The following is a 16,067-nucleotide window of genomic DNA, read 5'->3' as shown; positions in this document are numbered from 1 at the left end:
ACTATGTTGATTAATTCTGTTGTAATGTTTTCTTCAAGTAATACAATGTGACTCAAATTTAAGTAGAGGTAGACAAAGGAAAACAAAATGTCTAGTAAATCAACATCAAGTTTGTCAAATGAAATTTTCAGGAAAGATGTTTCATTGGCCAAAAACAAGTCAAATAATTATCAAATTGATCAAAAAATAATTGACTTTGGTGTATTACAATAACAGAACCCCCCCCCCCCCCCCCCCACCCCACCCCCACAATCAAGAAAATGAAAATGAAAAAGAAGAAAGATCAAAGAAGAAAAGTAACCTCACTCTTATCATTTTTAGGACTTTTCAAATACAAACACACACTTCTGTACACAAACGATATTACAAGTATAGAACTACACTAGAATAGCAAATGATAGATATTTGACTCAGCAAAATTGGTCATCCACAGCATCCTTCTCAAACTGTTGAGTTGGTCTCTGCTAGCACCAAAACTAGCAAGGTTTCCAGGGCCATGAACAGCTTCTGTACTAATACACGTTCGATAACTATACAACAGCAATCATGAAGGCCTTCCTTGTTTGTTGCCTAAACATATCTGGATGCTTGAGTTCGGCTTGATGCTAATCTCTCTCCAAGCTTCAAAAACCCACTGTTGAGAATCCTCAAACAAGGTTTATGCAACAGTTTTTTTTTCGTGCACCTGCTCGAATAACTAGTCAGGAAGGCCAAGGTCAAGGTGTCAGTATGTTGAATACTTCATCCACAAATTTCATGACTGTTCTTTTAAGTTCTGCAAGTCATTTCTCCCATGTAAGGCAGTGACTGCAGACTATACACGCAAGCAGAATGCTGAACACAAGGTGCATCTAATTGTATGAAGCTCAAAGTACCACAAGTTCATCACAACTACCAGTTTGTTCTATTTCTGTCCGATTCTCTGGACTGGGTACTCTTATATGCTCTCCAAACATCTTCCCAGTGGCCTCTACTTCCACTTCTCTCAAAGTGAGAAGTATTAAACTCCGTGTGTGTTCTAAATGTGCTGCTCTCATTGCCTCTGCTTTGACTATTTCTCATCTCTTCTTCAAGGTCATAACGTGAGCGCTTCAAGAAAGAAGCCGTAACTCAGTAAAGATCCAAATTTCAACAAAACAAGAAATTTTTAGAAGGAAATGCACTTAAGCAAAGAAGAGAAAGAAGGAAGGGAAGCAAGCACATCCATGTTAAGCAATCAAAGGCCACATAAGCAAAGAAGATAAGAAAGGAAACCAAGCACATCCAGGGGTACCAAATAAATTGAGAACCAAGGTCAAACAGTTATTCCGATGTGCATCCTACACTAACGGTTGCTCTACTCAGGGTGGGTTCGGAGGGGGGAAAGAAAAAGAAATGAATATGCATCCATTGGTGCCTGGACAGTTATTCAGGAAAAGTTCTTCACGCAACATGTTGTGAGAAAACTACTCGAGTTTGAGTAGTTATTTTATAGAAGACATACCGGTCATTTTAAAAAAATAAATCTCAGGCCGTTCTTTGTTCTGGAGATGTTTTGATTTAACAGGAATTTTTGTTTCTTTGCCAAACAAACAAATTCTGCAATTTCCAAAGAATTGTTTTTACCTACGCCACCCAGATTTTAAGTCTCCTGATCAGTGTTTTCCTCTCATTTCTTTGCTTCTAATTTGACATTTGATTCTAAGTGTGTGGATTTTTACTCAGGTATGAAAATTAAAGAGTTCCATAATTCGGTTTAAGTGAAGCAGAAAGATTATAGGCAGTGGGTTAGAGCCATAAGAGAAGCAACAAATGAAAGGCTACTGCATAACCTGAATGTTAGCAACAGGATACAAGGGGATTTGGCTCCTAGTGATATCTAATAATGAATGCAACGCAGGTTTAATAAGGTGAAAGTTCTAGGTTAGTCTAACTACAGCAGATGCTTTTCCTGAAAAGCTCCTTGGAACAACAGTCAAATAAGATGGAAGACTCCAACAATAGAGAAAATTCCATTCAAGGGAAAATGGACATCTAACCTTCATAGGCTCCACAGTGACAATCTCCCCGAAACTAGGAAACAGATACATGGGAACGACATTAAGGCAAGGAATACAAAAGATATCTTTGGCTATATATTATACTCTGGAATTAAGACGCGCTATCAAGTAGGTTTGTTACATAAACTTGCTACAAGCACCCTAGGTGAAGATCCACGAGTACACAAGGCAGGGAGAAAGGCTAGCAACAAACTGGTTATTTATAGCAATCACACATTCTTTGATCTTGTCACAAATTACTCTCAGGCAAACAACCATGAATCACAGTGGAGCATCAACCAAAACATACCTTTGCAGAGTCCGAAAGCACTTCATAGGCCTCTCCTATCACTTTAAAGAGCCTGTCAGCATCTTTATGGACTTCTTCTGCTATTTCTTTCCACAGTCCATCATCCGCATTGTCATTAGTAGCCAGTGATTGCCCAGCCTATCGACAAAACAACGTTTAGCTAAAGTCACCATAAGTGATGTTATGAAGTGGCAAAGGTCTTCAAAGAACCTGTTAAAGCTAGTTAATGATTGAAGTTAGCTAAGTTGGTGTGAATGAGAAATGGAGGGAAAAAGACATGGAAGGAAAATGAAGTTTAAAGCAAAGTTCCTTTGAAAAGGAGCTTTGTACCGCATTGGTGGTAGAAAGGGAAAGTTTATGTGCTTATATTAGAAAACACTTCTTTTAGCTCTTAAAGGGTTGGGAAGAGGGACTCCCCTCGCGCCGTTGTCGTCACTCGGCTCGGCTACAGATTTGGAAGATTTGGATTTGGTCAAATGATCTGATTGATTGATAATCTTTTTGGACCAAATTTATTTAACTTCAATCTTCATTTTCTGAATTTAAATCCCAACGTTCTTATTTTTTCTGAACAGTTATATTTCGCGGCTATATAAACTGAGGCAATGCCTCATTTTTCAACTACTGAAAATTTTTCTGCATAGCAAATTCTGCATACTTTTTCCTGAAATAAAACTATTGAGTCTGTGTGTGGTTCGTTGCCTAATTTGAGTTCGTCGAAGTCGTAGGCATTTGAGTTACTGCTACTCCTACGACAGGTATATCCGTTTTATCCTCGGAGAAAGTAATCCATAACCTCGGGTACAGTGAGGGGATTAAATTCCTTAAGGACACACAGTGAATTCTTGGTCTTGGATATTTCTTTGTTTCTGAATTTTTTTCCAAATTAACACTTTCTGTTTTCTTTTAGTTTCTAGTTTTTCCAGTTTTTGGTTTCTACTTCCTACAGTTCTGAACACAGTTTTACCAACAGAACCTTATCAGGGTGATGCTTGAGCGCAGCTTTTCTATAGGCTTTCCTAATTTCTGATGTACCAACAGATGGATCAACTCCCCCGTCATTGTTGCATCAATTGTTAGAAAAGCAAATGCATAGTACAAAATCACAATTGCATAGTACAAAATCATACACCCGTATGTCTATTCTTAGTTCACAAGGATTTACTCTCATACACGCAGTTAAGAATGAAAGAAAGACTTTGACATAAAATCTAAATATGTATGGCATACCAAAAGTGATTAGATTCTCTACCTTTTGGTATACCACTTATATACGGGAGCTTTTCAATATCAATAAAAGTATTTAGCTTATTCAAAAATTTGTATAACATACCAAAAGTACCTTTAATATCTTGTAACTTTTAGTTTGTCATTTCTATTTCTATAGCTTATTATTAAAGATAAAATGGTAATGTTAGAATTAAAGAGTTCCCGAATATAAAAAGGTGTTAATCTTTTGGAACAGACCAAAATGAAAAGAGTTTCGTATAAAATGGAATGGAGTAAATACGTGTAATCAGCACAAGCACTGCATCTTACTTTATTACAAAGGGACCCAAACAGACAGCTTAGCAATTACTCCCTCCGTTCTAATTTATGTGGCACCATTTGACTAGGCACAGAGTTTAAGAGTTTAAGAATGAAAAGATCATTTTTGAAATATGAGGTCCAAAACAAGCCTTAAAATATTTGTGTGACTGTAAATCATCTCATAAAGTTAAATTGTTTCTAAATACAGAAAGGTGACATTCTATTTGGGACAAACTAAAAAGGAAAAGTTTCCTTTAAATTGGGACAGAAGGAGTATGTACAAATCATACAGGATTGACAACTAACATGCTGATGATTGGTCAAAGTAGACATTACCCTGTCTAGACAACTACCTGAAGCTTTCAAACAGTTCCTCACAAAAATACTCATAAAAAATTATTAAATATTTTCCCATAAAAGTAAACAACACATACAGGAGCTTCAAGCATGTACCAGACAATCAAAAGTCAAAAGGATTAAATTCTTATTTATTGTCACTTCTAAAGAACATATGAACAGTCAACTACAATAGATTTGCAGAAAAGTAGAAAGATAAGACAGACAACAGACAACTATAGATGTGCAACACAGCAAACTTAACACTGATACTCAATTATGTTTTTCGAAGGAAATAAATATAGGATTTAGTTTGGTTGTATAAATAAAAAAAAGTTGAACGAAATTGAATCAAACATATATATTGTCCGCTTAGCCTAGTAGGCCTCACAGATTTGTCCCTTGAACTACGTCATCATCTAAACCAAGAGCACGCGTATCATGTGAACTTGTATTATACCTTATAAAACTCTTCACCTCCTCTTTCATTCCAACGTGGGATTCGCCTAAGGCATCATATGCACCTTTTTTTCAGTAGCCCACCAGTTCTTCTCTTTTGACCAACCCTCGCTAGTCTTCCCTCTGTCATGGGCGTCACATAGCAGACTTCCGACTTGTTTAAATTTGAGATGTCTATCAGTTTATGTCCAGGGTACCAAATTTTGAATATGGGTTCATGAAAACAATGCATTGTTGCTGAACTTTTCTTATCAAGTACAGACTGCCTGATGTATAATTACAAGTTATAATTAATGAAGGAAGAGTCCCATTTTAGACATGGTCCAACTCCCCTCCTTGAGTCTCAAGTAGTTGTGTACTAATTCAACAGTGAAACCATAGTCAGTATTGGTCAGAGTAAACTACAAAAAACTTGTGATCCTTCATCATTAGGGCTGCTGGCGCAGTACCACTTTATTTTTTTTAATTTTGTTTTTGCATATCAAATTCTAGTGTACACATGCTTTAATATAGTCGTGGTATTTTCAAAACAAGACTCTTAAGCTGTTCCTTAGCTTACTATCCCTTCCCACACTCCCATGTACCTTGCTTTTGGTAATTATGAGCGATGGCGGAGTCAGAATTTTCTTTCCTGCGAAGAAGATTTAGAAGAACCCCTTGTGCTCCTAGCTTCGCTCCTGACCATGGGTATCTCTTGATGTATGCTTGAACTATTTCTTAAAAAAAAATTGATGACTGTGTCAAGTAGCTATCTCGACTATCCCTTTTAAGATTAGAAAAATTACCTAATATTGTATAAACTATTTATTCAGAACCGATAAGCTACCTTTTTTAAAAATCAAAACTCATAGTCATAAAATTCTAGCTCCGCCCCACATTCCCTTTTTCGACTTGTAGACAGTAACACATAAGATAACAACAACAACAAACCCAGTATAATCCCACCGTGTGGATCTAGGGAGGGTAGAGTGTACGCAGACCTAACCCCCACCTTGAAAGGTAGGGCGGTTGTTTCCGAAAGACCCTCGGCTCAAGAGAGGAAAACAAGATAAAAGGTCAGATAAGGACAAGCATATCGAAAACAAGATGAAAACAAGGAATAACAAAAGAGAGAAAGTCATGGTAGAACAGTACGGAAAGAAAGAAGCATTAATTACTATAAATAAATAAGATAATCAAAGTACAACGGCCCCACAAATATAAGCAGCAATAAAATGCAGAAATCAAATGGCAATAAACAAATGAGCAGAACTACAACTACTATGGTGGAAGGATAAGTCACCTAGCCTTCTATCCTAATCTGAGTCCTCCACAACCTCCTATCTAAGGTCATGTCCTCGGTGAGCTGAAACTGTGTCATATCCTGTCTAATCACCTCTCCCCAATGCTTCTTCGGCCTCCCTTTGCCTCTCCTGAAACCGTCCATAGCCAGCCTCTCACACCTCCGCACTGGGGCATCTGTGTCTCTCCTCTTCACATGCCCAAACCACCTCAGCCTCGCTTCCCGCATCTTGTCCTCCACCGATGCCACTCCCACCTTGTTTTGGATATCTTCATTCCTAATTCTATCCCTCCTAGTATGGCCACACATCCACCGCAGCATTCGCATTTCCGCAACTTTCAGTAACACATAAGATAAGATGGTGTGAAATTTTGCATACTTTAAATTAGTCATGTTCCTAATGCCTAAAGAGCATAAAAAAGTAAGAATCTAAACTTGTATGTATGTGCTAATGGTATAAAAAATATTTACACAATTAGATCATCTTCGACAATTAGATCACTTGTAAGTCTAATTGGAGAAAGTTTGTGGTCAAATAATGTTACAGGGACGAAAATAACGATTGCTAATATGGTAAAGATGATAGTAATTACTACTGTTACATGTAATATTTCATGGTAATGTAAAAAGAATCTATATACGGTAGTAGTACATATAACTTCTTCCTATTTATATTCCTACACAGTTATTCTTTTTCGTTTTGGAACTTAGAAGAAAATGAAGAGAGTTTCTTTTTTGTTTTGGAATTATTCTAAATGGGAAATTTCAGAGGAAGTTGAAGTATAAAACTATAAAATTCACTTCTCTGACAAGCCCATGTAAAGGTGTTAAATATAAACTTCTTCCGTTTCAATTTATCTGAACTTATTTAATTGGGTACGTAATTTAAAAAAATTGAATTAGTGATGTAAAATGAGTCACATATATTTTATGTGACTATAAGTCATTGCACAAAGATAAATTGTTTTGAACATGGAAAGATATGATTTTCTTTTACACGGACTAAAAGGAAATAAGTTCACATAAAATGAAATGGAGAAAGTTTTTTTTTTTTATTCACTTTCTCTCTCACCTTAAATTGTGCAACTTATGAGAAGGGAGAAAGGTAATGGAAGAATGCTGAGAAATTCTCTATTTCCTTAATTTAGTCTCTCTGCCAGTTCATCTGAGATACTATTACAGTATGGGATTCTTTAATTTATAGTATATGAAGGTCTTTGTATAGACTGCAAGGTCATTCCGAGTGAGAACCTTATGACCCAGCATAAGCTTTTGGTGATGAATTTGGAGATTATGAGGAAGAAGAAAAGGAGGGTCGTGGATGATCGGCAAAGGATCAGGTAGGGAAGTCTGACTTTGTCGAGTGCCCAGGAGATGAGGGAGAAGTTGATGGCTCCGGGAGCTTGGGAAAGTAGGGGGGACGCGAGCAGTGTGTGGGATAGGACAGCGAGCTGCATTAGGGAAGCAGCTAGAGATGTTCTGGGAGTCTTGAGAGGTCGCCATGATGGGCATCGAGGGGATTGGTGGTGGAATGGAGAAGTCCAAGGGAAGGTGGAAGCAAAGAAGGTGGCGTACGCGAAGTTGATAGACACCAAAGATGATGAGGAGAAGCAGGCGAATAGGGAAAGGTATAAGATTGCGAGAAAGGAAGCGAAGTTGGCAGTTTCAGCGGCAAAAACGGCAGCTTTTGAACGCCTATATGCAGAACTAGAGGACAAAGGCGGGATAAGAAGTTGTTCAGGCTAGCCAAGGTGAGGGAGAGAAAGGCACGAGACTAGGATCAAGTAAAGTGCGTCAAGGACGAGGATGGCAAAGTATTGGTGGAGGAAGCTCTGATTAGACGGAGGTGGCAGTCCTACTTCCATAAACTCTTGAACGAGAAAGGTGACAGATGCATTGTGTTGGGGGATTTGGAGTACTCTGAGAGGCGTCGCGATTTTGGGTATTATAGGAGTATAAAGGCGGAGGAGGTTAAGGGTGTTGTTTGTAGGATGCGCAGGGGAAGAGCTACCGGGCCTGACGAGATCCCTAGGAAGTTTTGGAAGAGCGCGGGCAGGGCAGGTTTGGAGTGGTTGATTGGGTTGTTTAATGTTATTTTTAAGACGAAGAAGATGCCTGAGGAATGGAGATGGAGTATGATGGTGGTTCCTTTGTACAAAAACAAGGGTGATATTCAAAGTTGCAACAACTATAGAGGGATCAAGCTGCTAAGCCACACTATGAAGGTGTGGGAAAGGATGGTGGAGATGACGGTGAGAAGAGGCGTGTCCATTTCAGAGAACCAGTTTGGATTCATGCCGGGGCGCTCGACTATAGAAACCATTCATCTTGTGAGAAGACTGGTGGAGCATTATAGGGAGAGGAAGAAGGACTTGCACATGGTTTTCATCGACCTAGAAAAGGCCTACGACAAAGTGCCTAGAGAGGTTTTATGGAGATGCTTGGAGGCTAGAGGTGTAGTTGTAGCGTACATTAGGGCGATCAAGGACATGTATGAGGGAGCCAAGACCAGGGTAAGGACAGTGGGAGGTGACTCGGAGCACTTTCCAGTAGAGATGGGGTTGCACCAGGGATCAGCTCTTAACCTATTTTTATTTGCCTTAGTGATAGATTGTTTGACACGGCAAATCCAAGGTGAGGTGCCATGGTGTATGTTATTCGCGGATGATATTAGTCTTGATTGACGAGACACGCAGCGGAGTGAACTCTAAGCTGGAGGTTTGGAGACAAACTCTAGAGTCTAAAGGGTTCAAGTTGAGTAGGACCAAGACAAAGTACATGGAGTGTAAGTTCAGTGACATGACCAATGAGGCTGGCGTGAAAGTGACGCTTGGTACCCAGGCCATCCAAAAGAAAGGAAATTTCAAATATCTTTGGTCTATTATACAAGGAAATGGGGATATTGACGGTAATGTCTCACATCGTATTGGTGCAGGGTGGATGAAATGGAGGCTCGCTTCAGGAGTGTTGTGTGACAAGAAGGTGCCACCAAAACTTAAAGGCAGGTTCTACAAAGTGGTTGTGAGACCGACTTTGTTGTACGGGGTAGAGTGTCGGGCAGTCAATAACTCTCACGTCTAAAAGATGAAAGTTGCGGAAATGAGAATGTTGCGATGGATGTGTGGGCACACTAGGCGAGATAGGATTAGGAATGAAGATATCCGAGATAAGGTGGGAGTGGCATCAGTGGAGGACAAAATGCGGGAAGCGAGACTGAGATGGTTTGGTCATGTGAGAAGGAGAGACACAGATGCCCCAGTACGGAGGTGTGAGAGGTTAGCTATGGATGGTTTCAGAAGAGGTAGAGGTAGGTCGAAGAAGTATTGGAGAGAAGTGCTTAGACAGGACATGGCGCAGTTCCAGCTTACCGAGGACATGACCTTAGATAAGAGGTTATGGAGGACTCAGATTAGGGTAGAAGGCTAGCAGGTAGTCGCAGTTTTGATATATAGTCTATTGTCATTTGATGCTTGCTACTCTGTGTTGTTTCTTGTACTTCAATTATCTTATTTATCTGTGGTAGCTACTGCTTCCTTTTCTCAGACTGCTTTATCATGACTTGTTCGCTTTCTTTAGTTTCATTTTCATTTTGCTTTGAACTGCTTGTGCTTATCTGACATTTTCTTATGTTTTCTCTTGAGCCGAGGGTCTTCCGGAAACAGCCTCCCTATCTTCCAAGATAGAGGTAAGGTTTGCGTACACTTTACCCTCCCCATACACCACATTGTGTGATTTCACTAGGTATGTTGTTGTTGTTGTTGAGATTCATAACTATATTACTCTCTCCGTTCCATTTTATATGAGGGTGTTTGACTGCGCATGAAGCTTAAGAAATAAATGAAGACTTTTGAAACTTGTGATATAAGCAAATCATAGAAATTTGTGTGGCTAAAATTTTATTAAGGGTAAAAAGATAAATTTAAGTTGAATTGTTACTAAATATAGAAGGTCTCATTCTTTTTTGAACTGACTTAAAACAAAAAAGTGTCATATAAATTGGGACGGAAGGAGTATTATATCACAGTTGAACTGACTTAAAACAAAAAAAGTGTCATATAAATTGGGACGGAAGGAATATTGTATTACACCATTGTTAAAGATGTTTGACCGAGTAGAATTAAGATGGAAGTATGTACAAATTGCAATTTAGTAGTACAGTTACTATTTTATTCAGTTTCTTGTAGACTTGGAATTGATGATTGACGACAATTAATTAAGATACAATTCATAGACATTGAATTTTCACTCTCCTAGAAGTTGACTGTGTAGGAATATAAATAGGAAGAAGTTATATGTACTACTACTGTATCTAGATTCTTTTTACATTATCATGAATTTTAACATGTAACAGTAGTAATTAGAGTCATCTTTACCATATTATCAATCGATATTTTCGTCCCTGTAACATTATGTTATTATCATTTCTTGATTGATCATTTAATGAAGACAAAGGTGGTTTTATTTGTGTCTTTAGTATTAGGATTTAATTTAGTGAAGACAAATGTGGTTTTATTTCGGTCTTTAGTATTAGGAATTAAATTTAATGAAGACAAAGGTGGTTTTATTTCTGTCTTTAATGTTAGTAATTCAATTTAATGAAGACAAAGGTGGTTTTATTTCTGTCTTTAGTATTAGGAATTCAATTTAATGAAGACAACGGTGGTTTTATTTCTGTCTTTAGTATTAGGAATTCAATTTCATCTTTTCCTTTTCTTCTCCCACTTTTGTAATGTTCCTTCTCCTCTTTAATATGAGTTGGTGGTTCTTTTTTATTTTTGCTCTTGGGAGAGAGGGGGATGTCTTGGTGTTTTGGATATGTATCTTGCATATAAATTTATAAAATTAGCTATGATATGTAACCATAATTGGGTAATCTATATGCTAACTTTAATTTGTAAATCTCATAATTAATTATCTCAATTGATGTAAGTATTGGGTGCGAACAAGTTATTTTCCCCACCCTAATGTCCGATACCCGTTTATGGACCCTAACTAATTCAGATTCATGTCACATGTTAATTATTAAAAGGGGAAACACGTCCTATATATTTTTCATTACCAGAGCTCGAACTCGAGACCCTTAACTAATGATAGAGGAATCCTATCTATTGTACGTACCACTGGTGATGAGTTGTTTTTCTTAGGGGTTTCACAGGCACAATCCAATAATGCATGGAATTAACTGTCTAGTGCTGTTTGATTTTGATAGTCCAAAAAACTGCAGCATCCAAATATAGCAGTTGATGTTACTAACTGATAGTTACTAATCATTATTAATTTGCCTTTAGTATTCTAAGGCAGCATGCACATGATGAAATGGTGTGAAAATGAGAAATTTCAGCAGTAGGACAATTAATCCAGCAGTATTGAAGGTGAAACAACATAAAGATAAGAGGACTCACAAGAAAACTGTCTTGGTGGCCCATGGTATGATAGTAATTGCACAAAATGGAATATGGATTCGAACCAACTTTGATAAATTGATGTGTTGATTCACTTAATTAAATTTTAATGTGAATTTGAAGGAAATAAATATGAGATTTAGTTTGGTTTTATAAATAAAAAAAAAAGTTGAACAAAATTGAATCAAACATATTTTCCGCTTGGCCCAGTAGGCCTCACAGTTTGTCCCTCGAACAACGTCATCATCTAAATCAAGAGCACGGGTATCGTGTGAACTTGTATTATACCTTATAAATCTCTTTACCTCCTCTTTCATTCCGGCGTGGCATTCACTTAAGGTATCATATGCACCTCTTTTTCATTAGCCCGCCAGTTCTTGTCTTTTCATGACCAACCCTCATTGGTCTGCCCTCTGTCATATACGTCATGTAGCAGACTTTGACTTTGTTTGAATTTGATGTCTATCAGTTGTTGTCCTGGGTACCAATTTTGAATATGGGTTCATGAAAACAATGCATTGTTGCTGCACTTCTCTTATCAAGAACAGACTGTCTGATATATAATTACAAGTTGTAATTTAATGAAGGAAGAGTCCCATTTTAGACATGGTCCACCTCCCCTCCTTGAGTCTCAAGTAGTTGTGTACTAATTCAACAGTGAAACCGTAGTCAGTATTGTTCAGAGTAAACTACAAAAAACTTGTGATCCTTCATTATTAGGACTGCTGGATACAGTACCACTTTTTTTTTTTTTTGCATACTAAATTCTAGTGTACACATAATTTAATATAGTCATGGTATTTCCAAAACAAGACACTTTTAAGCTGTTCCATAGCTTACTATCCCTTCCCACAGTCCCATGTACCTTGCTTTTGGTAATTATGAGCGCTGGCGGAGTCAAGAATTTTCCTTTCCGGCGAAGAAAATTTAGAAGAATCCCTTGTGCCCCTAGATCCGCTCCTGACCATGGCTATCTCTGAATGTATGCTTGAACTATTTTTTTTTTTTAAAATTGGTGACTGTGTCAAGTAACTATCTCGACTAATCGAACGGGTACTGATTTATTCTTACCCAATAATTTTATAAATTTAGTGGAATTTGAATCCTAGTTTCCCAAAATTATGTTTTATGGGTGTTCATTTCAATCAAAATGTTTTCCCAACATATGGTCAATGTCGAATTTCCCCTTCGCACCCAAGGGCGGAGCTATAGTTTTGCTTACAGATACAACATAATCTAATAGCTTTGGCTCAAATTTGATTTGTGTTTAGAAAAATTTACCTAAAATGTATAAACTATTTATTCAGAACCCAATAACCTATCTTTCTAAAAATCAAAACCCATAATCACCTCCGCCCCACATTCCCTTTTTCTACTTGTATGCAGCAACACATAAGATAAGATGGTGTGGAAATGTGCATACTTTGAATGAGTCATGTTCTAAGTGCCTAAAGAGCATAAAAAAGTAAGAATTTAAAGTTGTACGTATGTGCTAACGGTATAAAAAATATTTACACAATTAGATATTTTAAACATAATTGTAGATGAATTTATTTAAAACTATTAATTAGTAACCTGTAACAACTGGTTGATTAAAAGGGCCTATTGGAAAGTGGTCCTAGAGATAAATAAAGATAGCCAAGGTGACAACATACAATCTGTTTAGATCTATCTGGCAATCTCATTTGGTTGCCTTATGGCTAGGGAAGAAACTCTCTGTTTTCACCTAATTAAAAAGCATATATCTAAAGCAAATCATTTTTTTTTTCCTTGAACCTTTTTCCAAGTCTATTTGGAGAAATATAATATTGTAATTTCCCAATTGAAAATACAATAGGAAATATTATGGAGGAAGATCATTATCAAGAGATTCTAAAAACCCTACTTGTCTTCCTAAAGCTGATAGCACTTCAAATCAATTAGAACACCCAAAAGGCCAAAAGCACAAACAAAAATGTTACATTCAAATCTTTATACTATAGGCATAAGATGCCTTTTTTTCTTTCTTTTTTTCTTTTTTGAATGAAGAATTAACTTAAATAACTGCCTACCTAATGCAGACTTATAATATACTCCCTCCGTTTCAATTTATATGAACTCATTTGACTGGACACGACATTTAAGAAAGAGGAAAGACTTTTGAAACTTGTGGTTTAAAATAAGCCTTGAAAATTTGTGTGGCTGTAAATCATTCATAAAGTGAATTTGTTTCCAAATTAGAAAAGAGGTCATTCATTTTGGCACGGGCTAAAAAGGAAATAGGTTCAAATAAATTGAAACAGAGGGAGTATATAATTTATGTGTGATTTATATAATTAATGTATAATCTATGTATACCGGTGAAGAGAAACAAATAATGAATTCGATCAATTATTGTATGAAGATATCATTTTTTTATCTGCACATCCACTTCAACAAACTCAAGAAAAGGGTGTAGTGCTCATAATAGTCATAAAAAGAAAAACAATCCATTAGATTCTTATAATTAGTCAGACAAAATATACAACAAATATTTCAAAATCTTCAAGCTGCTTTCATTCTAACAAGATCAATCAAAATAATAAGTCTTTCTCCTTTAACTTCTACCATCTTTTTTTTTTCTTTTCATGAGAGATGAAGTGTAAATCCAGAGAACTCTACAAGTTAAAATGAGAAATCTAAACCAAAAAAAAAAAAATTGGGTTAAGAGGAAAAAACAACAGAAATTTTCTAAGGAAAAGAATGAAAGAGAAGAAATTAAACACCTTTCAATTATGTGCTCTTACACCACTAAAAATTGCAGTAGGACCAGAAGTAATAGAAGAAAATCTTTGCAATCGAATTAGTTGGTAACGCAAAGTTAGATACCGGACACCGGATAGAAAATCAGAAAAATCATGTGCTCTTACTGGCATGGATCATCAATGAGAACTCAACTTTATCTTGATTCTTGTGCATCAACTTGTCTTTATCTTCTAGCCACAATCTGCTCTCCAATCCACTTCTTGTCCTAAACATGAAAACAGCAGAACCTGAGGTTGGATTAAAGAACCAATCATGAACATCCCACATAAGATCCACAAACAAACCATCCAAGAAAATACTCTGATTTCCCCTAAAATTCCATTGTAGCCTCTTCACCCTAATTACCATCTTCTTATCAATACAAACTGATAAAACTGGATGATTATGATGATGATTTTGTCCTTCATTTTCACCACTACAACTTATCAAAATGTCATGTTTTGACCCATTGTCACAAAATTGTGCCTTTGTTGAATAAAGGGTGTTGCCTGAAAAATGTTCTTGTCTTGAAATTAATGTAAATTTGGCCATGGGGTTGCAATTCTTGAACTTTTTTTCTTCAGAAATGTCACCAAGAATTAGGCCAATTTCTGAATCAAACGTGACAACAACATAGTACTTATCAATTGGTTCAGGACCACCAGACATGTTGTACCTAGTTTCACACAAATCCCAGAAAACTTCAACCTTTGTATGATCAAATAATTCAAATGCTTTACTCCCTTTTTTCTTCTTGAAAGTACGCGAATTCGTGCTAAGTTTGAATGAATTTGAAGGGTCATCACCAAATTGTATGTACAAACTTTGTGACACATTTGTTTTGGACCATGAAACTGTGATCAAGAACTGTTTTTTATTGGACAAACTGACCTTGTACAAATTAGTGACACTGTTTTGTGTTGAAGGAGTTGAAGAATTTTGAGGGAAACAAGAAGTGTTTGAATAACTAGAACAAGAAGTAGTTTCAGATACTACTTGCACTGCATATTCACTAAAACAAGAAGCAAAATCCCTCATTCTTGAAAAAAAAAAAAAATGGGAACTTAGAAGAAAATGAAAGGAGTTTCTTTTTTGTTTTGGAATTATTCTAAATGGGAAATTTCAGAGGAAAATGAAGTATAAAACTATAAAATTCACTTCTCTGACAAGCCCATGTAAAGGTATTAAAGAGTATAATTTGTTTTTTTATTCTCTTTCTCTCTCACCTTAAATTTTGCAAACTCATGAGAAGGAAGAAAGGAAAAGAATGGAAGAATGCTAAGTTCTTTTTTCCTTAATTTAGTCTCTCTGCCAGTTCATCTGAGATACTACTACAGTATGAGATTCTTTAATTTATAGTATATGAGATTCGTACCTATATACTCTCTCCGTCTCATTTTATATGAGGGTGTTTGATTGTGCATGAAGTTTAAGAAATAAAATTTGTGATCTAAAATAAATCATAAAAAATTGTGTGTCTAGAAATCATTCATTAAGGGTAAAAAGATAAATTTAAAGTTGAATTGTTACTGAATATAGGATGTGTGATGCTTTTTAGAACTGACTAATAAGGAAAAAGTGTCATATAAATTGAGACGGGAGACTATTATATAACAACAAACATTGTTAATGAAGTTTGACCAGGAGTATTATATTACAACATTGTTAATGAAGTTTGACCAGGTAGAATTAAGATGGAAGTATGTAGAAAATGCAATTTAGTAGCATAGTTACTATTTTATTCAGTTTCTTCTAGACTTGGAATTGATGATTGACGATAATTAACTAAGATATAATTCATAGACATTGAATTTGTCATTTGGTAGGCGGACTGAATTATTCCGGAATTATAATTCGATGGTATGAATTATAATATCCCATCATTAAGTTTGACTTCATTTTATACTCTGTTTGATAAAAGAATATAAATTTATGTAGAAGATATAAATTAATCTCAGGATAAATTT

At 36.3% G+C, this 16,067-nt stretch overlaps 1 protein-coding gene and 1 long non-coding RNA gene across 3 annotated transcripts; both read right to left on the bottom strand.

The window, feature by feature from the left end:
• Positions 1–264: 264 nt before the first annotated feature.
• On the bottom strand, positions 265–6,667 carry LOC132600534 (uncharacterized). Of its 2 annotated transcripts, none has more exons than XR_009567221.1 (3): positions 4,655–6,667; positions 2,329–2,466; positions 265–1,089 (listed from the first exon to the last, which is right to left on the bottom strand). It is a non-coding gene; the product is annotated as an uncharacterized LOC132600534 (long non-coding RNA). The 2 variants fall into 2 exon arrangements; XR_009567220.1 differs by lacking the exon at positions 4,655–6,667 and adding an exon at positions 3,305–3,505.
• A 7,124-nt stretch (positions 6,668–13,791) lies between these two features.
• LOC132600533 (uncharacterized) lies at positions 13,792–15,434 on the bottom strand. Its single transcript, XM_060313762.1, has one exon. The coding sequence runs from the start codon at positions 15,136–15,138 to the stop codon at positions 14,212–14,214; it is 927 nt and encodes a 308-aa protein (XP_060169745.1). The 5' UTR covers positions 15,139–15,434; the 3' UTR covers positions 13,792–14,211.
• Between the last annotated feature and the right edge of the window lie 633 nt (positions 15,435–16,067).

Source organism: Lycium barbarum, chromosome 6 (assembly GCF_019175385.1).
Source record: "Lycium barbarum isolate Lr01 chromosome 6, ASM1917538v2, whole genome shotgun sequence".
Lineage (NCBI taxonomy): Eukaryota > Viridiplantae > Streptophyta > Magnoliopsida > Solanales > Solanaceae > Lycium > Lycium barbarum.
Note: the sequence above shows the minus strand (reverse complement) of the source record. Positions and strands in the feature narration are given on the sequence as shown.